Here is a 24,988-nt window from a genome sequence, read left to right on the forward strand (position 1 = left end):
GGAGGAGGCAGGTTAGCTCATTTGTCAGCACGCGTTGCTTCAGTTGAACGATTGCCCCCAAAAATACTCACCCTGAACCGGAACCTGTCCCTTGTCTGGAACTCCACTTCCAAGACGACTGGGGAAACGTCATTTCCAAAGAGGGACAAGGCCTGGCGCTTGTTCAGTGTCACCCTGCGGCAGAAACACGTGCTGGTGCCCACCGCAACCGCTCGCTGCCTGCGACCACCCTGGTGCGGGCCGGGGGGAGCAACTCGGCTATTCCATGTCAGCTCTTTAAAAGTAAGGCATTGATGTATTGAGAGAAACAGTCTCTGAGGTTAGCTCAGGCTCTCCTCGCCGTTAATAGATAAAACAGGTGCTACTGAAGCAAGGAGACCTCACGGGCTCCTGGGACACAGCTCCCGGGGTGGGAGGGACCACCCCGTGCCAGCACCTGGTTTCCTCACCGGCAGCGTGGTGCGAACACAGGACCCCAACTCTGCGCGGCTTACACGCAGGGAAGTACGTCCATCGTCCTCCTCGTCGCAAGCTGAGCGGGCGATAGCGAAGCAGCTCGTGGAAGGTCTCTGGCGAGCCACCCCCGGGGTGGCCGCGGCGGTCACCGCACAGCGCCGGACCGCAGTGGGGAAGGAGCCACACGTGCTTCCCTCCAGCCTTTGGCCGTCTTCTCGGTGTTGCCGCCCAGGGAGTAGCCGTAGGGACTGTCCTCGGGGAAGAAGCACCAGGGAGCATTGGTGTAGTGGGTTGACCCTGGCTGGATGCCAGGTGCCCACCAAAGCCGCTCTATCACTCCCCCTTCTTAACTGGACAGGGGGAAGAAAATATAACAAAGGCTCGTGGGTCAAGATAAGGACAGTTTAATAAACTGAAAGCCAAGGTCGCACGCGAAAGCAAAGAAAAACAAATGATATTATTCTCTACTTCCCATCAGCAGGCGATGTCTAGCCACTTCCTGGGAAGCAGGGCTTCAGTACGCGTAGTGGTTGCTCCTGAAGACAAAAAATGCCCCCCTTCCGTCTCCCTTTACTTAGCTTTTATATCTGAGCTGACGTCATATGGTATGGAATATCTGTTTGGTTAGTTTAGGTCAGCTGTCCTGGTTATGTCCCCTCCCGAGATCTCGCCCTGCCCCAGCCTGCCGTTGAGGGGGGGGCAAAAATGTTGGAGAGACAGCCTTGATGCTGTGCCAGCACTGCTCAGCAGTAGCCAAAACACTGGTGTGTTATCAACACCTTTCTAGCTACTGATGCAGAGCACAGTGCTATGAGGGCTGCTATGGGGAGTATTAACTCCATCTCAGCCAGACCCAATACAATCTCCACCCCTTATTCCATACCATTTGCATCATGCTCAGGTCCCACATAATTTAATAGAGATATCTTCTAACCATGCCATTGTATTTAATTCTCATTACTGAAATCCCTTCTTACCAACACTTACAACTGAAACTACATACTTAAACCACTTTTATACCCAACATACAGATTTATACATTCTTATTAATTACTATCCCCTGTCCTTTAACAGATAGATATTCCATGGGCTTCTTCCACTCCTCCAGATGTTCACACACAGGTTATGACTTGGGCCCCATCCATCAAGATGAGTGGTCAGGACAGGAGAAGCAGTATGTTCGATCGTTGGGCACCAACACCGGCTTGGTTTGGGTCACCGATGCACTTGTCTGGTTCCTTACGAAGTTCACTCCTCTGCAGTTCAGGTCATTCCTGCTACATTACTTCCTACAACATACAACTCACATCACAGATTATTTTTCCCTCAAGGTTAAATGTCCTTGAGGCACACACTGGGTCTCCCCATCCTTCCGCATTACCCACCAAGTACACCCAGGTCCCTGAGCAAAGACAATCCCACGAATGGGTTTGCCTTTTCCCATGGGAGGAGAAATCCACACTGCCTTCCCCAGCCACTTCCCCATGTGCACTACGGGGACCTTATCTCCTCCCACAGTATGTAGGGGTTTTGTTTGGGCAGGACCAGGACGGTTAGCAGTCCCTCTGGTGTTAACTAGCCAAGTGGCTTCTGCTAAATTTGTATCCCAATGCTTCCATGTCCCACTGCCTAGCGCTCTCAACATAGTCTTCAACAGTCCATTATATCTCTCAATTTTTCCAGATGCTTGTGGGTGATAGGGTATGTGGTACACCCACTCGATGCCGTGTTTCTTTGCCCAGGAGCTTATGAGGTTATTTCGGAAATGAGTCCCATTGTCTGATTCAATTCTTTCCGGGGTACCATGTCGCCATAAAATTTGCCTTTCGAGGCCTAAGATGGTGTTTCGGGCAGTGGCATGGTTTACAGGATATGTTTCTAGCCAACCAGTAGTTGCTTCCACCATCGTGAGTATGTAGCGCTTGCCTTGGCGTGTTCGTGGCAGTGGTCCAATGTAGTCAATTTGCCAGGCCTCGCCATATCGAAAGCCCAGCCACCGCCCTCTGTTCCAGGGAGACTTTACTCTGGTGGCTCGTTTGATTGCAGCACATGTTTCACATTCATGAGTGACCTGTGTGATGGCCTCCATGGTCAGGTCCACCCCTCGATCACGAGCCCACCTATATGTTGCATCTCTCCCTAGATGTCCCGATGTTTCATGGGCCCAGCGAGCTACAAATAGCTCACCCTTATGCTCCCAGTCCAGGTCCACCTGAGCTACTTCTATTTTGGCAGCCTTGTCTACCTGTTCATTATTTCGATGTTCTTCAGTGGCATGGCTTTTGGGCATGTGAGCATCTACATGACGTACCTTTAAAGTCATGTGTTCTACACGGGCAGCAATGTCCTGCCACAATGCTGCTGCCCAGATGGGTTTACCCCTGCGTTGCCAATTGGTCTTCTTCCACTGCTGTAGCCACCCCCACAGGGCATTAGCCACCATCCAGGAGTCAGTATAGAGGTAGAGTACTGGCCACTTTTCTCGTTCAGCAATGTCTAGGGCTAGTTGGATGGCTTTCACTTCTGCAAACTGACTTGACTCACCTTCTCCTTCAGTGGCCTCAACGACTTGTCGTGTGGGACTCCACACAGCAGCTTTCCACTTCCAATGGTTCCCTACCACACGACAGGATCCATCAGCAAACAAAGCATAACACCTTTCATCTTCTGATAACTCATTATATGGTGGTGCCTCTTGGGCACGAGCCACCTCCTCAGGCGATGCTCCAAAATCTCTGCCTTCTGGCCAGTCCATGATCTCTTCCAGAATTCCTGGGCGGTTAGATTTCCCCAGTCGAGCCCTTTGCGTGATCAATGCTATCCACTTACTCCATGTAGCACTGGTTGCATGATGTGTAGAGGGGATGTTTCCTTTGAACATCCAGTGTAGCACGGGCAATCGTGGTGCCAAGAGAAGATATGCTTCTGTACCAACAACTTCTGAAGCGGCTCGAACCCCCTCATATGCTGCTAGTATCTCTTTTTCAGTCGGGGTGTAGTGGGCTTCTGATCCTCGGTACCCCCGGCTCCAAAACCCTAATGGTTGACCTCGGGTTTCTCCTGGTGTTTTCTGCCAGAGGCTCCAGGTGAGACCATGCTCCCCAGCTGCAGTGTAGAGCACATTTTGTACATCTGGTCCTGTCCGGACAGGCCCAAGAGCTACCGCACGAGCTATTTCCTGTCTGATATGCTCAAAGGCTTGTTGTTGTTCAGGGCCCCATTCAAAATAGTTCTTTTTCCGCGTTACTCGATAGAGAGGGCTCACAAGCTGACTATAACCTGGAATATGCATTCTCCAGAACCCCACAAGGCCTAGGAAAGCTTGTGTTTCTTTCTTGTTAGCTGGTGGAGACATAGTTGCTATCTTGTTAACCACATCCATAGGGACATGACGGCGTCCATCCTGCCATTTTATTCCCAAGAACTGAATCTCCTGTGCAGGTCCCTTGACCTTGCTTTTCTTTATGGCGAAACCAGCTTTCAGAAGAATCTGAATTATTCTTTTTCCCTTCTCAAACACTTCTTCTGCCTCGTTGCCCCACACGATGATGTCATCTATGTATTGTAAATGTTCAGGGGTATCGCCTTGTTCCAGTGCTGTTTGGATTAGTCCGTGACAAATGGTAGGGCTGTGCTTCCACCCCTGGGGCAGTCGATTCCGGGTGTATTGGACACCTCTCCATGTGAAAGCAAACTGTGGCCTGCACGCTGCTGCCAAAGGAATGGAGAAAAACGCATTGGCAATATCAATTGTAGCATACCACGTGGCTGCCTTTGATGCCAGTTCATACTGGAGCTCTAACATGTCTGGTACAGCAGCACTCAGTGGCGGTGTCACTTCATTCAGGCCGCGATAATCTACTGTTAACCTCCACCCTCCATCAGACTTTCGCACTGGCCATATAGGACTATTAAAAGGTGAATGAGTCTTGCTGATGACTCCTTGTCTCTCTAGTTGATGGATCAGCTCATGGATGGGAGCCAGGGAGTCTCTGTTTGTCCGATATTGCCGGCGGTGCACCGTCCTGGTAGCGATTGGCACCTGCTGTTCTTCAACTTGCAACAGTCCCACAATGAAGGGATCTTCCGAGAGGCCAGGCAGGGTAGATAGCTGTTTGATCTTCTCTGTGTTTACAGTGGCTACACCAAAAGCCCATCGGTACCCCTTTGGGTCCTTGAAGTACCCTCTCTTGAGGTAGTCTATGCCAAGGATACAAGGAGCCTCTGGGCCAGTCACAATGGGGTGCTTTTCCCACTTGTCCCCTGTCAAGCTCACTTCAGCCTCCAATACAGTCAATTCCTGGCATCCCCCTGTCACTCCAGAGATCCAGATGGGTTCTGTGCCCCTGTACACTGATGGTACCAGCGTACACTGTGCACCAGTGTCTACCAAAGCCTTATACTTCTGTGGGTCTGATGTGCCAGGCCATCGAATCCACACAGTCCAGTATATCCGGTCATCCCTTTCCTCCTCCTGGCCGAAGGCAGGGACCCTCTATTGCTGTTCCTCATCAGAGTATTCACTGTCTGACCCTTGCGGTGCCAGACCAGAAGTCCCCTCACCAGAGTCGAGGGAAGTTGTTTCAGTTCTTCTATGCCTGGAGGATCGCTGATTGCTTTCTTGGGCCTCTACAGCAACGACACTGACAGCCGCCTTCTTGGATGACCCCTTCTTAACAGCTGTCTTCCCTCTCAGTTCACGTACGCGGGCTTCCAGCTTAAAGGTGGGTTCACCGTCCCACTTCCTCATGTCCTCCCCTTGGTCACGCAGGAAGAACCAGAGTGTACCACGTGGCATACGCCTTGGGCTCCCTTTCCCTCTGACCGGGGCAGGAGAGGACTGATTTCTTGGAGTGTCCCTAAGAGCCAAGGCACTGTCCTGTAGGGATGAGGAGACACAGAGATTTTCTTCAAAGTTTTGGAGCCAAGACGACACTTTCTCCACAGTTGGTGTTTCCATATCTGGGCAATACATTGCTGCCAAGCTGTTAGAATATGACGCTGGGGCACCTTGAATCACCTTTCTCCACATGGCCCTTGTGCACAGGACATCCTCTGGATCTTTTGAGACTTCCTCATCATCTAGATCACTGTAGATGACTTCCACCACTGCTAACTCTCTCAGGTACTGGATGCCTTCATCTGCGGTAGTCCACTTTTCTGAGGAATTCACAAGATCTTCCTTGAATGGATATCTTGCCCTCACACTTGAGAGGAGCCAGCTCCAGAGACTGCAAATTGCTGCCTCTTTTCCAATTCCTCTTTCAATTCCCCGGTTTCTAGCGAGGGATCCCAGCTGTTGGGCTTCCTTGCCTTCCAGTTGCTGACTGTCGGCCCCGTTATCCCAGCATCGGAGCAGCCAGGCAGCAATCCGCTCACCTGGCTGGCGGCTGTAGTCTTTCCGCAAGTCCCGAAGTTCTGAGGACGTCAGGGACCGGGTAGTTTCCGCTTCCTGTCTAAGTTCCCTCACTCCTTCCTCCAATTTCTTTATCGAAGGACCAGCTTCTAGATTAAGCCTTTCCTCTTCTTCTTCTTCTTCCCTCACTAATCGATGGTATGGACCTGTTGATCTCCTTGTCCACTGTTTCTTTTTCACTATTGGGGCAATTACTGTAGTTGTTGTTGTTGTTGTTTGGGTCCCTGCCTCGAGCATGGTGTCCTCAGATGCAGTCTGGGTCCCTGCCTCAACCGTGGTCCTCTGAGAGTGTTGAACTATGGCTCGGTAGGCATAGGCCAGGCCCCAGTACAGTGCGAGAAGCTGCTGGTTTTCATTGGGATAGGCAAGGCACCCTTCTATCAGGTGGCGCGTCAGTTTGCCAGGGTTACTTGCCTGTTCAGGTGTAAAGTCCCAGATTATGGGAGGTGATAACCGTCCTAGGAATCTGCCCAAATCCTTCCATATACCCTGCCACCCAGGGACCGGTCGCTTGAGGGCACATTTCAGTATTGCCTCACCCAAAACTTGTCTTCTCTTATACCAGGACGAGACCAGATTCCACAATACCCATAATATACCACCAGTATTAATTATTAGTACTGAACAACTCACATAAGGGTGAACAAGGACCTCAGGAGCCTGCATAATAAAACCATTCACGTCAATGCCCGGTAGGGAGAGGGAGATGTGTTCCCTCATCTCCTCCACAAGATAGCTCCCACAACACAGCAAAGCCATCAGTGCCAGGACAAAGCACATAGATATTATTTGTATTAGCATGTTCCCGAGTTCCTTCATTCTCCCCATAAGATAGCTCCCGCAGCACAGCAAAGCCATCAGTGCCAGGGCAAAGCACACAGCCATTATTTGCGTTACCATGTTCCCAAACTCAGCAAGGTAGAGATAAGCAAGCAGGCAACAAGCTCTGTGACCTGCACAGGAGCTTGCCACTTAATAACTAGCTATGGCACGTTTAATGCAAAACTGCCGTTGTCTTGCCCCACGTTGGGCACCAAAAAGGACTGTAGTGGGTTGACCCTGGCTGGATGCCAGGTGCCCACCAAAGCCGCTCTATCACTCCCCCTTCCTAACTGGACAGGGGGGAAGAAAATATAACAAAAGGCTCGTGGGTCAAGATAAGGACAGTTTAATAAACTGAAAGCCAAGGTCGCACGCGAAAGCAAAGAAAAACAAATGATATTATTCTCTACTTCCCATCAGCAGGCGATGTCTAGCCACTTCTGGGAAGCAGGGCTTCAGTACGCGTAGTGGTTGCTCCTGAAGACAAAAAATGCCCCCCTTCCATCTCCCTTTACTTAGCTTTTATATCTGAGCTGACGTCATATGGTATGGAATATCTGTTTGGTTAGTTTAGGTCAGCTGTCCTGGTTATGTCCCCTCCCGAGATCTCGCCCTGCCCCAGCCTGCCGTTGAGGGGGGGGCAAAAATGTTGGAGAGACAGCCTTGATGCTGTGCCAGCACTGCTCAGCAGTAGCCAAAACACTGGTGTGTTATCAACACCTTTCTAGCTACTGATGCAGAGCACAGTGCTATGAGGGCTGCTATGGGGAGTATTAACTCCATCTCAGCCAGACCCAATACAATTGGCCACGTCGGTGGTGCACCAGGTGCAGCCCTGCGCCTCGCAGGCCTCGGGGGAAGCACCCGGCTGCGGGTGGCAGTCGACGTGCTTCTGCACCGCCGCAGCCCCGGCACACTGCCCGTCCTGGCCTGAGCCAAGGCACCCGCCTAGGGCTGGACATGGGGAAAAAGCAGTCAGAGCAGCAGAAAGCCACGTTAAAAAAAAACCTGCAATGCAAACTTCTTTAGTTATTCTTTCGCTGTTGTGTTTTTTCCCCGTTTCGGGGCTAATATGCGTGATTCTTTTGACTAAGATGATGCCAGAGCAGCACACCTGCTTGTGACCGAGACAAGAGCAAGCAGTTTCTTTTACAAGCCGAGGCAGTGCATTTGTATTGTTCAGTGCTCAGAGCTGCTGGTGCTCAGCTGAATCACGGCTTGCTTGAAATACTCATGGAAAGTTAAAGAGCAGGCTAATGAAACTGCTGGTGAGGTGTGAGAGCAACACGTCAGGCTAGCTGAACAGAAGGTATACTTCAATAAAGTATAAACTTATTGACTAAGACTGTTATTGACACTAAAATGCTACATTTTCTGGGTACTTTCTCTCATGTTATACACAGAGGTTATCTATATATAGATAGATACAAATATGGGAAAACAGCATGCACCTGTGCGATACATATAAAAATACTGCTTTTATATGTTTGTATTGGGTTTCATTTCTATATTGTATGACTACTACATATATGTAGTATTAGTTTGTGTTAATACAGGTATGGTTATGAGTAAAGGGAAGATGCCAGCAGTAAAAGAAAAGGCACAGATCAGCCATTTGCAGAATCATCCTGACAAAAGCCTCTTAGTAAGGTGCAAAATCTTTTCCTTTTTGCAGCTGCAGGTCAAGCCCTGTGGTTTCCCTGCACAGAGTGAGCCTCTGGAGAGCCGGGGGACCATGAGACCACCTCCCTGCCGTGCCGACAAAATGTTCTGTTATCAAATATTCTTAAAGAGAGCAGGCATACCGCAGGCAGCATACTTATTTTGAAGTTATCTTATGTCATTTTAGTCATTACAGCAATATTCAAAGATTAAATCTACTTGAACGATAACTGCTCTTTTCCAGAAAATGACTAATACCTCTGCTTTATATTTTTTTTATGTGGACTGTTGTGTGCTTGAAAGCTTAAAACGTGATTGCTGATGCAGTCTGGGCTTCTCCAAATAAAGAACATTACAAGCAGATATGCACAAGCAATAATTATGTATAGTGGGAAAATTTACAGAATAAAACTGTAGATTCACTAGAAAACGCATCATGCTGCAATGCCAGAGTTGATTTCCAAGTAGGGGATGGGAATGCAGAAAAGCAGGAGCTGAATCCTTTGATGCCAGAGCATCTGACGCTCAGGTCTGACGCTCCCAGGATGCACAGCAGAGCCCGCTCCTCACTGCCATGCCTCATATCACCTTCTAGAGGCAGGAATTAACAGGTGAAATCCTGTTAACCTTCACCAGCTGCCAGACAGGCAGGCTTAGCTTCCACCTTTGCTTTCTGGGGTGGACAGTCACGCCCCACAGGCTGGCTGCTTTCTGTCCAGCATTCACCCCCCGTGATCTGTCACATAGGAAAGCCTTAAATTCTGATCCCCTTTTTCATCCAAAGCATAATAGGAATACAAGCATCCCTCTGCAATCCCTAAATTATTTCTTCTTGGAGCAGAAATCAGGGAGGGTTCACCAGCGGTCTAATGAAACACTGAAGTGTCTGGGCCTTGCCTTTTCATACGCTGGCCCTGATGAAGATGTGGGAAAGACAGACAGATCGCAAGTCCCATGGAAAGAACGGCCCTGCCTTTGTACCGCTACACACTGAATACTCCTTCTAATTGAAGGAGGTGGAAGGATTCCAAAGGCTTCCTGCAGCCCTCTGGATCCTGAGGTCCTTAAATATCTGCAACCACAGAGGCCAAAAAAATGCCGTACGCACACCACCTCTGCAGTCAGTCCATGGCTTCTGCGTCCAGCAGCTTTGCACTGCTGTGCCTTGCATGTTTGAGTTAACACCTTGGCAGACAAAGCACAAAATAGAGTAAACCCGTCACATTTCATTTAGTAGTTTGGTTTTTTTTTTTTCTAATAAGAGTCAAATGCAGCATCAGTGTTTTCGTTGCTGAAATCAAAGAATATGACTGAACATACTACAGCGTATTATTAACTTGGCACCATTTTACATAGCATAGGTTCACGGGAGATTTTTATCTATGTATTTGTATAATAAAATACTTTCAAAATACTTCATAAGAAGGATATTATGAATGAAAAAGCTAGTTCAAAGGAAAAAAAATTGCCCCAGCAGGAGCCAAGAAATTTTTTTAATTCCCCCCTTCCCCATCAATGTGAAGCTTAAATTTTCCAGCAAATTTTGAAAACAAACACTTGCAGGTATGAGCAGCTGAACAAGGCTGCAACTTCATTCATCCCTTGTTCCTGGATTTACTTCTATTACAGTATTGCAATGGTATTGCAGCAAGTGGGAAGATGCAATTTTCCTTCCCTACTTTTTAAAAACATTTTAATTTAAAAATCTCCACATCATTTTCACTGCATTTATGGCCTATGTCTGTAAACACACATAGAAAATGAAATGCAAATGAACAGTTGAATATTAGCAATAGCTATGGCTACTTGCTGCTTTTCCATGATAATTTCCATGGGAACAGAAGCTAAAGCAAGGTAGTTTGAAAGATATACATGAAAAATTGTCCCCATTGATTTTTAAAAACTTTGACTTCAATTTTATGAAGTTAGGCTAGAAAATGCTGTGATAAGGCATAAGCAAGGAATTAAAGGATTAGCACGCCTTTTAATAGTATTAGTCTTCATATTTTGGGTTCATCCACATGTTTCAAAGACATTTGCTGCAGAGGTTCCCTCTTCTTTTATCTACCAACGTAAGATGTATTCTGCCTTTATTAGACTCTGGACTGAATTAACCTCTGGCATATTGGGGTAAAAATCACAGTAAGCAAACTAGCAAAGCACAGGGTAGCTTTCAGCAGCTGAATGGTCCCGTTGACTCCAGTGTGTCTGTGCTGGTGCCCAAGAATGAAGACACTATTGGACTGGGATATATTTCTAAACAAGCCAGCCCTGTTGTCTTCCCACAGCTACCTCAGGTGGAGTTAAAGCCATGCCCGTTCTCTCCTTCTCCAAGTAAAATGATTGCCTCCCCTAATAGCTCTTCTGTTCTCATCACATTTATATCTTGCTTTTGAAGCCTATGACAAAATGCAAGTGCCATACATTTACCTGCTAGCACAACAGCCAAGAAACACAGGCTCCTGATCCTTTCCATGGTTGAAGGCCGATTTCTGCAGGCAGCACGGAGCCTTTTATACAAGGCAGGGGCACGATAAGCACTTGTTCCGATACGTAATAAGAAACATTGCAAATATTTTCTCAGCATTCGTATCTTACGTGAGATTAATTATAACACATGACCTTGCCTGTATTTAAGAAATTATTTAAGCAGGTAAGATGGGATGTAGTCAGTAACTTGTCCACAAACTTTGCTGAACTTCTGAATTCCAACTTCAAGAGAGAATGTTATTTTCCCATGACTTCTTAGAATTCCTAGAAAATTAATTTCTCAGAGATCACCTTCATTTTTTCTTAAACAAACATCTTCAGACAATAGGAGACCAGTGCTTACCTTTTTCTGATTTCATATTATCTTTTGTCACATATGTAGTTTTATAGTGCAAATGAAAAGTTTGGAGAAAAACAAACAGTTGCAGAATTCTCCATTAAAACAAGACACTGATACTGTGATGTTTACTAAATGACAATTTTCTTCCCATTACTTGATGGCAAGAACTTTCAGAGTAAAGCTATGCTCAATGGTAAGATCTGGTTTAGGTAGAATGTCTGCCGGGGTGGGGGTGGGGGGGGGGGGGTGGGGATAAAAATCTTTCTATACACACGTTATCTAAGTTACATTGGTGCCTATCAGGAGATAGCTTCTTAAAACAAAATGTCTGTGCTGTCAAGCATCACCAGAGAGAAGCATCTGCAATTCAGACTGCTGCCACCACAGCCCCTCACCATATGGTCCGTTAAAGCAGAGCACCCTGACAGTAGATAGCAATTTCTTCACTTTGTAAGGACTTTTGTCCAGCAGTTGAAAAAAATGAAAATTCATATGAATCTTACACAAAAACACACACACTTAAAAAAGCCCAAACAAACAAACAAAAAAACCCCACAAAACCTACCCAGGGTTCCCAGATGACAGACAGCCATAAGTGTTCAGCTCCAAAACCAGGGGTCACCAAGCTGTTGGCATCATTCGTGTAGCTTGGCACAGTGGGTGTCTTTAACCACTGGGCCAGGCAGAATAGGGACCCGCCACACCACACACAAAGCTTCTCACATGAGTCTTGCACATAAATCCACTCTCCACTGGGAGTTTTGCTCAAAGTTGTGATATGGTCCCCAATCTTTTGTGTGTACACCTCTTGAGTAGTCAAAAAGCATGATAAATAAACACTAATTGGTATTGCTGCTCTTTAACTAACCTATACATTGTTTGTTAACAATATGTATCATTACTCGTTTCTGCCAAAACTTGGAATAAATCAGTAACCTCAAATCGCAAGCATTATGCATTTTCGTCTCCTTTCAAGCTGTGCTGAGAAGGAAGTAATTCCTCTAAGATCAGTAAGAAGCATCAGAACTTTTCTTTGTTTGACAGACCATACGTAATAAGGTAAGAACTGTCATGTCCTAGGAACAGGAGCCATGCGCTTCATTTTAACTCTGTACTGTACTTAGTATGAGGGAATCCTACTAGGGTTCCTAAATACTATCAAAATACAAATAATGGCCAACAAGAACACAGACATGGGATACCAGAACAACTTATGGGCTATATTACTCAGCAAGCTATTCTACTGCATTGTGTAAAACTGTGCATTCTATATTCAGGCCTTTGCAAGGGAAGTGAATTTTTATAAGGAAGTATCATGAAAAAGGCAAAGAGAAGTAGCTCACATTCACATCTTTATTTAAGTGTTACCTACATAAGCTATAATTTACAGACTGATATTTTCGGGGGGGGGGGGGGGGGGGGGGACACGACAAAAAAAAACAAAAAAACTCTCAATATCCAAACACTGTATCTGAATCTACATAAATTTTTAAAATTTCCAGAATTTACAAATTGATATTCAGAGCAGTTGGGTAAATTATACATCCTCCCTCAATATCCACACTCTAAGAGCTTTAAAAGTCATACAGGCACAAGATAAGGTATTTTCTTTGTACAACCATCTATTTACACAGCTTTTCCAATACAGGTGGTTCAGTTCTCAAAGTAACTGCCAAGGTTTGCAAAACAGTGTATTTAAAATACATTTAGCAGCATATAAAATTAGATTAAAAGGAAAGACATTTTGCTTTAAAAAAAGAAAATGTGAGATAATAGAAACAAATCCATAAGAAAAATAGATTAAGATATATTTCTGTCATGACATTAAGAACACCTAGTCATTACAGAATATAGGCAAAACACTAATAAAACATAGCAATTTATGAGCATTTGAGTTCTAGTCCTGAGCACAGAGTATACATAGCTGCACAACTTTGGTCAACAAGGATTATATGCTAACATTAACACAAACCATATGGCATTCGCTGTTAGTGGGATACAGCCATGTCAGATAGATGTGTCCTTAACAGCTTCTTCCCATCTTTTATTCACTCTACTTTCCTAACAACAGTGTAAGTGACCTTTAGAATCTTGAAACTGCCTGTCGTAATCAAAGGCTTATTACTGGGACATCATCATTCCCCTGCTACCCTAAAATGCAAAACAGCTGATCATACTTGTGAGTGAAATACAGCAGAGCACTTTTGTTATATATTTCAGGCTATAATTTTGAGATGGTCATTAGAGAAGACTGATTTCCAGTTAATTTAAACTGCAAGTGTTACATATGCACACAAATTCAGCCATAATATATAGACATATATATGTGACCATTGATACACAAGCATGTTACCAAGAGGTTATTTTTTTTTCTTAAATACAGTACATATTTTAAGGACAGCAGGTCTAGTAGAAGAGTTCACTCTTATTTGTCAGTTCATTCCAGTCATCAGTGTTTGCCTAATAAGCATGCAGCAAACTGCATAGAGTGCACCTCAAATTCAACAATATATTCATTTATCTCCATCATTTCAATTACTGGCAATATCTTCACTTGCATCTCCTGTATCTGAGATCTGTCCGTCTATTAAATTTCGAGCTTTCCAGATCCTCACAGTCCGGTCACTGAAAAACAAAACAAAGCAGTATTAGAGCTAGGTAATTAAATTGGGGAGGGAGAAAGATGGTGGGGGAGGGCAGGGAAGCTTTCTTAAAAGCTCAGATGTCTTATTCAGAAAGGTACTGTTGGCAAAATAAGATTTCCTTAATGGATATGCAAGGGTCATTCCACCTCCAGGAGACTTTGTAATCTAAGATGTACAACATTTAAGATTCCCTAACCTTATCACAGCACTGGCTACTACCTTTAACCATGTAGGCAAGTATAAAGATTATATGTCTAAGGAAAGTAAAATCCTACTCTGCTATTACTTAATTTTTAAAAATACAGCTAATGGTAATAGGCTTAAGTAGACTGACATCAGGGAAGAGCTTCCATCATGTAGCTATTTGCAACTCAGCAGACCACAGGCAAAGAGGCAGTGTGCTACAGAATTAGAGACAGACTCATTAGGACAAGACTACTTCCTGCCATTAAAACAGCATGAAAAGTTATAACAGATTAAAATCAAACAGGACCTGAAATTTGCTCCATTTGCCTGAGAGATGCCAGTCTATAATAAGAAAAGGTAAAACAAGCGCAGAACCACAATGATACAGAGTCCTAATCCCCCCCAAAAAAACCCAAAACCCTTTGCCAGGTGCTGGAAAACATATACCAGTGAGCTAGTGTTCAGAAGCCCAGGAGAGGCAAGCTATAATTCTGTACTTTTGGCAACAATCACTATTTACACAATTTTAAAGTATGTGTAAGTAAAGTATCACATGGTATGTGTTACAAAACTATTATCATAATTAAAAAGTAAAATAAAGAATTAGTCTTGTTCAATAGCAATTTATCCTGTGCAAGAGAAGTCATGAATTTCTCATAAACATTGAGTTATGTGACTAGCAAACATTGACTCATGTATTCCTTATAAAGCCCTCAAAAACAGCCAGCAGGCAGCAGTCAGGACAGACTATCACAGTATACAGGTTTTCTGACTTGAGTCTTCACTTCACTGTAAACTGTCAGGAATACCCTAAATTCTGTAGACCTTCACCACAATATTACAAGGGCCAAAAGGCTGGGATTTTCTTTTACTAGTAATAAAGAATAAGTTTCAGGTGCATGTATGTTCTAAACTTTAATAATCTTTAGGCAGAGACAAAAGCTTTGACATCTCTATCCCTGTCTATTAATGCTTAAAAAGAAAAATTGGCCACCAAACATGGAAACTTGGTAACATTGAAATCCTGCTTTGATTCAGAAAGACCTGCTTTTAATTCAGAAGGTCAGAAGCTTCCATGATTGGCACTAGAAGGTAACATGACAGCTTTCACAGCTCCTGTGCTCAGACTACACCACTAAGTGGGCTCTGCTTAGAGGATCTCCTACACTTTCTCCAGAATGAGGTCTTTTTCTTGGTCAAGTCCCCTGAGATTTCAGGTACTCAATTTTCTCACTTTTACTGAGGAAGCAAATATCCAAATCAAGGTGTTTAAAGGACAGTAGGACAGCTTGCAAAGCTTCTGCTATACACCAGTGCTTAAAAACAAACAAAACCACCACCAACAAAACAACAAACCCCAAAACCGAAAAACAACCACATACCATGGCTTCAGAAAAATTCCCACAGGTCAGGAATCAGCCCTAGCAGTAAACAGCCCGACTGTAGAGACAAGCTGGTAAAGTTCTCAACTATTGCCAAATTCTCCCCGCCATACTGTAGATCAGTGGTCTCCAAACTTCTCTAATCATGCACCCCTACCACTAAAATATTTTTGAGCACACACTCCCAAGTGTATTTATTCATTTATAAGTTATATACATGTACTACTGAAGTTCTAATATTTTCTTCCCATGCCCCAACGGATCGTGTTGTGCATCCCATAGGGTGCATGCCCACCACTTTGGAAATCACTGCAGTAGATTATTAGCATTTAGGGGCATGGACCATGTCTCCCCATGCTTGCTATGAAGTGACTTACACAGCTGAAGATCTCTTAAATGTATTTTGCATGGACAGAATTCTACCAGGACCTATGGAAAAGGAAGATTCATGGAGAAGAAAAACTCACTCTGCTGCTGTGAAAATCTGGCTGGAGTTGGTGCAGATTGCATTTATAGGACTGTCATGTCCCTTCATCTCCCCAGTGGGTGCAAAGGTATCCACATTCCAGAGCTTGAGCGTGCCTCCTCTGCAGCCACTGAGCAGAACCGGAACGCCAGGTACCAGGCCAAGAGCACACACCCAGTCTTTATGGGCATTAGGAACTTGCTGAAAAAGAGAAGGCAGGCAAGTCTCACGGGGCTGCAAAAAATTCTAGAGGAACAAGCACAGAAATGGAAAAATCCCAAGTTCTAAGCCTCATTCCTGTCCTACAGTAGATTTGCTACACGACTGGGTATATCCCAGCACTGTGGCTTCTCCTTCTTCAGAGCAAGGAGGGTGCTATCTTCCGTGTGGCTACTTCTATACCACGAGTTTGTTTCTCTTTGTGAAATAGTACTGCAAAACAAGAAGAAAATCCAATATGCACAACTGACCAGGCATGGAACAGAAATTAATTTAGGATAATGCTAAATCTGTGTATGTTCAAAGGCATATTTGAATGCATATTTGAACATATGGTTTCTGTATATGTTTCAAGTTATAAAACACAAAAAGAAAATCCAAAATACTGCTCAAAAAATACACCAGGGAGACAGAAACTGTTTCTCTATTTGCCTTCCTCCTTTCTTCTTTTCCCATTACACATTATAAATTGATTTTGTGATGTAGCACTTAACAAAACTACATTAATTCTTTATTGAGGAAGGATACTAGCATTTTACTGCTAATTCAGACAGCAAAAGGCTGCGCAGACCAGCTGAGAACAACATCCATTTGGTACCAACACTGGGGAAATAATAGCCCAAGTTTGCTGTCTTTTAAGGGGACCAAGACTGGCTCTTCTCCAGTTCAGTTCGGTAATAACAGCTTTGCTTTGCTGCCTTTCTCATATTACGGAATACATTCAGCTTTCTAGGATCATCTTGTCATTTTATCTATAATATACACTGCTATCACAACAGTGGTGGTCTGGTCCTGCAGCACTTCATGAAACCAAGAGGGAGAGTGGTTCTTATAAATCTTAACTTTGTCACAGCATGTTTTGTGGCTTAGGATGTATTGCACCAAGTAAAGTAGATGATATCCAAATTCTTTTGAATAGCATGTTTGTTAAGTGATTTTCATCAGTTATAGAGGATCAGACTTGTTTAACAAATATATGCCAAACCAGGAGCTCTGTTGAAATGTAACATTTATACTTTAAATCAGCTCTGTTTCAGGTTTGTTTATTTTTTTTCCTTCATCTAGTATAGTCAAGTGTACACACCAAAAGAAAGTTGCAACAACAGAAATTCTGACTGGATGAGTGGGGGGGAAATTCATACAACAGTAGTTTAAGGAGTGCGGTGGGTCACCCAGAGCAGCTGTGCAACCTGTGACCTTGGAGATTTTTGAAAACTCTTGAGTAACCAGACCTAACTACAAAGTTGGTCTCGCTTGGACCAGTGGGCCAACTTTGCACTATGTGACCTCCAGTCAGCCCTTTCACCCTGAATTACCCCATGATTAGCAAAAGTAACAGCACTTTTCTTCATTCCCTAAAAAGACAGTGAATAAAAATTATCTATATTGTTTTCTCAAATGTTTTAGTCTCACCTCCTTGAAAAATACACAACTTTTTATAGAAATAAAAAGAAAGAAGGAAGTGTGAGATCATTTTTATTAAGTTCTACTTTTAATACCAACAAACAAACAGGGGAACATGAAGTATAGAAATTATGAAATGTACATATGCCAAAGGGAAAATAAGGAATACAACTAGTGCATTGTTACATACTACTTCAACCCTGCCACCATATTCTTTCTGATGTTAAATTCATTGCAATGCCAAAAATGCATATTGCAAAATATTTTAATGAGCCTAAAATGCAAGAGTGAAGACGCTTCTTACAACTTTAATAAAGTCATTCTGAGAATACAAAATCTTTCCTGTTCCTGTGGTCCTCCTGTTTTTGCTAACAAGCTGCTCAGTACATTTCCCTAGACAGACAGATATGAGGCTTGATGTCCCAATATGGCCAAGTGAAGATTTTCTGTAAGAAGCTGAATTTCTGAATCCTTATTTTAACTGTGAAGTCTTAGTAGCATTCTGAAAAGGAACTGGCACCCAACCAGACAATTTTGAAAGAAGGTCAAGAAAGTCTGTATATTTATGGAATACTAAGTATGTCCATATGGAAATTTTCTTCTCAAGGTGACCAGTCCATTATTCTCTCATGTCCCAAAACTTTAATATTCTATTTGTTTCCTTGCTATCAGTCTGCACATTAAATGCACATAAAAGACATGCTCCTCCTCCCTCCAAAAATTATTAAATGATTGGTATCTAACCAGATCTTTGCAAAACCATCAGTATCTTCTGGCATTTTTTTACTGCCTTCCATTTCTCACACAGTCTCAAATAGCTGTATCTCTACCTCAACAATCTCTTTTAAGATCTAGCTTATAGCAAGTAGACAAAAATCAAAGTTCTCCATGTCAAACAAATTACAATAAAACTTCAAAGTTTGCCTGGATTTGAGGTCCTTTTTGCTGCCCCCCTGCCTTTTTTTTTTTTCTTTAAACAATGAAAATTTACAGCAAATATGTTCTAACAGCAAACAGATTATTAGGTGTGTGCTGTATACACTACGTAACATATGCATTGTATAACAAGATGAATGGAGATCTAAGGAGCAAGCTTTTTAGAAAAAAGACTGGGTGGAGTGAGGTAGGTTGTAAACTCCCTTCACAAGAAAATATTCTATAGCCTGATCCAAAGCATTGTTTGTCATTAACAAGTTCCCAGTCCAAAATTTACCAACTTGTCAATGACAAGGATGATATCCCATTGTTCCAATCACAGAGAAGGCAAGTGCTGCCTTTATTCCAAAGCAAAAAAACAAACCCCACATACTCAGAGCTCAAATAGAGGGCTAACCACTTCATCAGAATTTCCTGACGCTACATACACTGAAAAGAACAGCAACTGCATTCCTAATGTAAAGATCAAGTACATTATCAATCTCTTTCTTAGTCAGTGCTCTGTGCCTTCCCTACTAAAAACATCAGTATCAAAGTGAATAGTCATTGTATAAACCTGAACATTTGCACAGCCTGGAAACAGTTCTACAGCATGATTGTCACATTAGCTGCATGATTTTTTCCATTACCTGAAGAAGGTCCTTTTGAGCCAAATCCCATTTCTTAATTCCATTATCTCTGGATCCACTAAAAAGGTTGTCTCCCATAATAGCGAGTGCTTCAATGCCATCATAATGAGGAGGTTCAAAATTGTGTGTAGGGCTTACACTTCCAAGAGCCCCTTCAGTCACATCGAACATCTAAAATACATACATACATAAATAAATAATCAAATATGTTAAGCAAAATGATCTGCCATCTAACCAGCTTGGAAGACATGCAGCAAATAACTTCAGGGGAAAAACTTGGAAAGTCTTATCACAGACTACTGGATAATGATATATATTTGACAGAAGTATTCTACCACAACCACTCCTTTCCCTTCTACCTCTTGCCTGAAGCAGAAATGCTTCACTAACTTCAGAGAAGACTGCTCTGGGCAGAACTGCTACTGCTTGGTTATGAAATACACAGTATCTTCACAAGGAAGAGCCTGTATATATACCATGTGGTGGGCTAGAGAAACAAAGTTCATGAGTGAGTATGGGAAACATGACTCAGGCTGGGCGAATTGCACAGGCAGCTGCAGGAAGAGGCATTAATACATTTTTCTGGACAAGGTGTTTTGGCAGGGGTTACATACCATTACATGCTGATGCTTTCCATGGACTAGATGCACCACTTTCCTTGCCTGTGCTCCAAGAATGGGGTCTTAAAACAGGTTCTTTAAGTGAGGCCATTTTAACAATTTAAGGCATAATCAGTCCCATCAGGTCTTTGTCCCTAGAGCAGCAGTGTAAGCAACCCTGTTTCATTTTGCATTGTAGTGAGCCAGAACCCATCCAGTTAGACTGAGCTGAAGAGGAACAGATGAGCCGTAACTTTTTAAACTACTACCTCCGTTTCACAAGCAAATATCAGGCTTCATCCTCTATTATTTGCTCTTCATTGACCTTTTAAAATGAATAAGCTTAGCAGTAAAAAAGGGTGAGCTTGGCAGTATAAAAGAATACCTTACGTGAGCTTAAGGTATTTTAAAAAGTTACCGCATTCAATTAACATGCGTCAGTTCCAGTTTTAACAAAAAAGTTCAATGATACACCAGAAAAATTAAGCACTTGGACTGAGGTGACTAATATTGCTGGCTCAGTAGAAAAGACAGTAGTTTCCAATGGCAGGGGAAACCAGTATCTGTGACCAGACCTACTACCCCCAGGGGACCTACCCATGTGCAGAAGCACTGAGAATTCCCAAACTGCTGCATTGACCATACACATGCAGACCCTTTGTACTAATCAAAGTGGCTTGACAATTATGGACACATTTACCCTGCAGAACACACAATACTCTGCAGCATATAGACATGGCCAAAATATCCCTGGATATTCTAGTTGTGTAAGTCAAGAAACAGGCAGCCTCATAAGGATTTATGTAGCCTGCTCACAGCAAAGGAGCCCAGAAGAATGGCAGAGAAACTTCTCTGACTGTTGACAGCTATGTTCTTCCAAATGCCCTTTCACGTCCTTGCTTGTCACATGAGTTGGTAGGATGACAAACTTGCATTACATGATCACATCCTGTTGTACCCACTGAGGTTCTGCACTCATTACTGTGCCAGGATGGTAGCTCCTAACTAACTCAATATTCTGAACTGTGCAGAGAAGTAGAGTGCCTTTACTGCCTAAGAATCCTCTGGCCTCTAACCACAGGGGTTGCTGATAGGATACAAATCCACAACCCAAACCATCAAGCTATGCACTCACCTCCCAGACTGTCTTCTGAGGCTGGCCCAGTGCACAGCCAAGCATCAAGAATTGCAGGATATAAGAGAGAAAGCCTAGCTCAGTGAGAAAGCTCACTCAAGTTCTGGCTCCTGCTCCACTCCTAGATGTGTTTATACACTTTTTCCAGTGTGTGAGAAGTATAGGACCAGGACAAAGGGTACCCCCTCATAACAAGCTAACATATCTTGCTCATTCTGTCTTTGGCCTCATGAATCGCATGTTCTTTGCAGTTTGAGGGTCAGCTTTATGGGGAAGATGATGTATAGTTCCCATAGTCCGGTGGTTTGGGCATAGCTCTGAGAAATGGGAGCTCGTGGGTTCAAATGCCCCCTGGCTGAATGGGACGAAAAAAGAAAGAAAAGAAAAGAAAAGAAAAGAAAAGAAGAAAAAAACCCCCAAAACAACAGAACCACCACCCCCCCACCCCCCAAAAAAAATTCCCTATCCTTGAGTGAATTAATCACAATGCCAAGAAGCAGGATAGTATCATAACACCACTGGCTGTGCTTTGAACACAACTCAGAGCAACCTGTGTGCTAATGAATACACCAAATAGGCTGGGCAACCATCCATCCATGTTCCATCATGAAATAAAAATAGCACTTAAGTGATAAACATTTATTAAGACTGAACATTATTCATAATCTATAACTGATGAAAGAATTTCTATCTTGGGTATCACATTTCAGATATGGAAATGTAAGTCGCTTCTGCTGAAGCCTGCATCCCATGCTGATGTAAAGAGTTAAAATAAATAAGCAAATACTAATGGTTTACCTTTATATAATGATCCTTTGAACCAGTGACAATAAGATCTTGTCCGTTGGAAATTCGATCTACAGTAAGGCACATTACGGGACCCTGGTGACCAGTTAGCTTTCCTGTAGACTGAAATCTTCAAGAATAAGAGAAGAAATGAAGGTTTGTTATTTTTCCATATATCCAATACAGTCTGTAGCACAGTTTCTGCCAGAATGGATCTTTTTATTTTCCCCTATGTCTTCACTATTCATCCTCTGGTTTACATACCCATGGATATGAGCAATAGAGTGTAAATGTTAAAAGTAAACAAAAGTTTCTATTTATGTAAAATGAGAATTAAAAAATTTAAAGGTAAAGACAAATCAGGCCCCTCAAAGTACATCTGTAGTTTGAACACACTCTTTGGGTGCAGGTTCTGTTTGGAAAAGTGCTATTATAGTGTGGCTATTGCAGTCCCACATTATATTACATTACATCAATTGGCTTTCATCATTTCATCAACACCTACTAGTCAGGATTCATGCATCTGTCACCTTACAACAGTCTGGTTTATAATGCCTGTCTTAAAACCTTGGGTTTTTCCAATCATTTTTACTGAAAAAATTCACCATAACCTTAACACATTAGGAAATCATGAGCACCTCCATTATCTCAGTAACCACCACAGTATGGATTATTTGATACATATCTTCCCCATATTTTGCCCAGGTTATGGACATTACCATAAACAGGAAACACTTCATTAACTTTGTTTCATATGCACATGTAAGCACCTAAACAACATTCTCTTCTGCTGGTGTTCAGTACCTTTTCAGGTCCCACATCCTCACTGAGTTTCCAGCAGCTGCATAGAGGAATGTGCCAGTTGGATTTAGTGCAATCTGATTGATCTGGTTCTCTCCAGCTGGGATAGTGACTGTTCTGTTAGTACTTCCTGAACACACATCACCAGGCATCGCTTGGCCTGAAGACCTGAGTACAAGGAGGAAGGAGCAGGAAAAGGAAAAAAAACAAAAACAAACTCTACATTATGTTCTCCCTACTTTGCATACTGTTTAAAACCAAACATATTTACCTGAGCAAAAAGACTATAAGCCAGTTATGAATACTGAACATTTGATAAAACACTATAGGCATGAATGCAAATTGGTTTGTGTTTCCATATATTACCAGTACCCCATACTGACTTAGCCTGAACACATAAAGAAAGCTTCCAGCCCCAGAAAACAGTGTACTTGAATTACACTGTGCTGCACTATTGAATTAAATATAATAAAATTTATCTAAAATTGAAACTCATTTAAAGTCTTGGCATTTGAGGTTTAGTATACTTACGTCAATGTCCGAATACACTTAGCCGAATCTCTGATGTCCCACACCTTGATATAGGAGGTTGAGACTGTGAACACCAGGCTAGTGTAGTTGCAATATTTTATGGAAACAACATTATTTGGATGACCCCCTAGAGACATAATCTCTTGTCCAGTTACCAGATTCCAGACTTTACAGGTACGATCTAAATAAAGACAAATGAAACGGGGAAAGGAATAATTAAAAAAACAAACAGAAAAAAAATTATGTTTTTCCAAAACTCAGTTAATTTAAAAAAAAAGTACATGCATTCATTTGCACTCATACATATCCCTCCATTTAGGTAGGCACTGCAGAAAAACAGCTAAATTAAACAGGTCTTAAAGAATACACATGGGCATCACCTACCATCATCAAAACTAAGCAAGGTTAATCATTAAATGTTGTGCGTTCAAGACATGCATATTAGCTCCCAAAGCATTTTAAAAGGATAAAATTCCATCTCAAGGAAAGTGAAGATACAGACAGTTTATAGGCTGTAAAGTTTGGATGATGACAGATCAAGAGAAGAATCCAGTTTTTAATTCAAGAATTCTTCATCAAGAACATAGTTCAGGAGGGGCTTTGAGGCTCAGCATGACAGTGCTGACTGCCACAAAAAAAACCCTACAAAGGTAAGAAGTGATCCAAACTACTGAGTGCTGTAGGAGCCTCTGAAAATCCCAGTGTAAGTGCTTTAGTCACAGTTTTCATTCAGTAGCAGAGAAAATTAAATACTGTGACCTTTTGTGTACTAAAATCCCAAAGCATAGAAGTTTTCAAGAATTTTTGCAACACAAATAAAGAGCACAGGAAACCTTCCTTGTTGTACCATGTCTCTATAACTCCATATATTTTAGAAGTGCATTTTTACTGGAATAAGTACTGGGAGAATGAAGAGAAAGCTTCATGTGTAGACAGTTATAATAGCATGAAGAAGGTAAGTATACCAAGAACTATCAGGCACTTTAATAATACCAACTATCAAGACCAAAGCCCAATATCCACAATACACCTGAAAGCTTACTGGCATTCCTGAATTGGCACTTGCTGCTAGTGTTATGTGATGTCAGTGAGCTGAGACTTTCTGCTTCAGCAACAATTTCCAAAAGATTTAACCTTATTTAATTAAACAGCTGTCTACACTCTTGAGTACACGTGTACTTCATAAACTTTTCCCCTCCAAATATATATAGAGGAAAAATTCTTCCATAAGTATGGGAATGTAGCATATGACAAGAAAGAGCAAATATTTACATCTACAAGCGTCCATATGTTTAAAAAAAAAAAAAAACAACAAACAAAAAAACCCCCACCAAAACCCCACCTTTAGAACACAAATCTAGATGTAAAATAAAAATAAAAAAATCCAAAAAGCCTTTTTTCCTCACATAGCCACTAAATTAAAAATCTCAATACAAATCAACTAAGCAGCGTTTACAAAAACTATATATATGTCCTTTTTTGCATTTGTATACACTTGCACAAATGCTGAAACATTGGCTTAAAACTTAAGATGAAAGTTTGCCAATTCACTGTAAAAGTGTGTCTCTGTATTTTTAACAGCCAGCTAGTAGAATAACCACAGAAACCATACCTGAATATTAGCAGTAGAAGACCTGCATCTGATGGGGTTATCTCTATGTTAATATAGGGAAAAAAAAGGATGCCCTGAAATTTCAGAGTCTATTTGTTATGTGAACTAGTGGAAAGGAGAGTCTCCCTGTCAGTAGGTGTTAACGTCTTCCCAGCCACCACTCTAGTTCACCTTAGCTTTGATACTTGAAGGAAAAAAAAAAAAAAATAAAATCCCAGATTATCACACAAGTTTTATTTCGGAGAAAAAAAAAAATAGAGTCTGCTACAGTTTCAGCTGCACAACTAAAAATATAGCAAGTCCTTTACCATAAGTGCCGTATAGGAAAGGCCCAGAGAAAAAAAACACACAAAAATCACTTTTGAGCAATATTAAAAAGGGTTTTCATGAAAAATAACCACTGAGATCTGGTTATGTTATCTTCAACCCAAACTAAGTGATTACAAGGGAAAGTCACACCAAAGACAGGAG

The 24,988-nt window shown here is 42.5% G+C and overlaps 2 protein-coding genes across 10 annotated transcripts in view; both read right to left on the minus strand.

Moving 5' to 3' along the window:
• Positions 1 to 735, minus strand: part of LOC128143592 (sucrase-isomaltase, intestinal-like) — a 41,336-nt gene extending 40,601 nt beyond the window's left edge. The window contains exons 1-2 of the mRNA XM_052790953.1: positions 450 to 735; positions 72 to 274 (exon numbers count right to left, since the gene is read on the minus strand). Of these exons, the coding sequence (XP_052646913.1) occupies positions 72 to 274; positions 450 to 735 (489 nt within the window). The remainder of the gene's footprint in view (positions 1 to 71; positions 275 to 449) is intronic.
• Positions 736 to 12,608: 11,873 nt separating this feature from the next.
• The window catches only part of KIF21A (kinesin family member 21A), a 93,189-nt gene continuing 80,809 nt past the window's right edge, over positions 12,609 to 24,988 (minus strand). For all 9 annotated transcript variants that reach the window (XM_052789508.1, XM_052789509.1, XM_052789507.1 and 6 more), the window contains 6 exons: positions 22,906 to 23,086; positions 22,378 to 22,542; positions 21,586 to 21,703; positions 19,054 to 19,224; positions 15,867 to 16,066; positions 12,609 to 13,811 (listed from right to left, as the gene is read on the minus strand). In XM_052789508.1, the coding sequence (XP_052645468.1) occupies positions 13,718 to 13,811; positions 15,867 to 16,066; positions 19,054 to 19,224; positions 21,586 to 21,703; positions 22,378 to 22,542; positions 22,906 to 23,086 (929 nt within the window). In that variant the 3' untranslated portion in view covers positions 12,609 to 13,717. The remainder of the gene's footprint in view (positions 13,812 to 15,866; positions 16,067 to 19,053; positions 19,225 to 21,585; positions 21,704 to 22,377; positions 22,543 to 22,905; positions 23,087 to 24,988) is intronic.

This window comes from Harpia harpyja, chromosome 6, assembly GCF_026419915.1.
Source record: "Harpia harpyja isolate bHarHar1 chromosome 6, bHarHar1 primary haplotype, whole genome shotgun sequence".
NCBI classification, from domain to species: Eukaryota; Metazoa; Chordata; class Aves; order Accipitriformes; family Accipitridae; genus Harpia; species Harpia harpyja.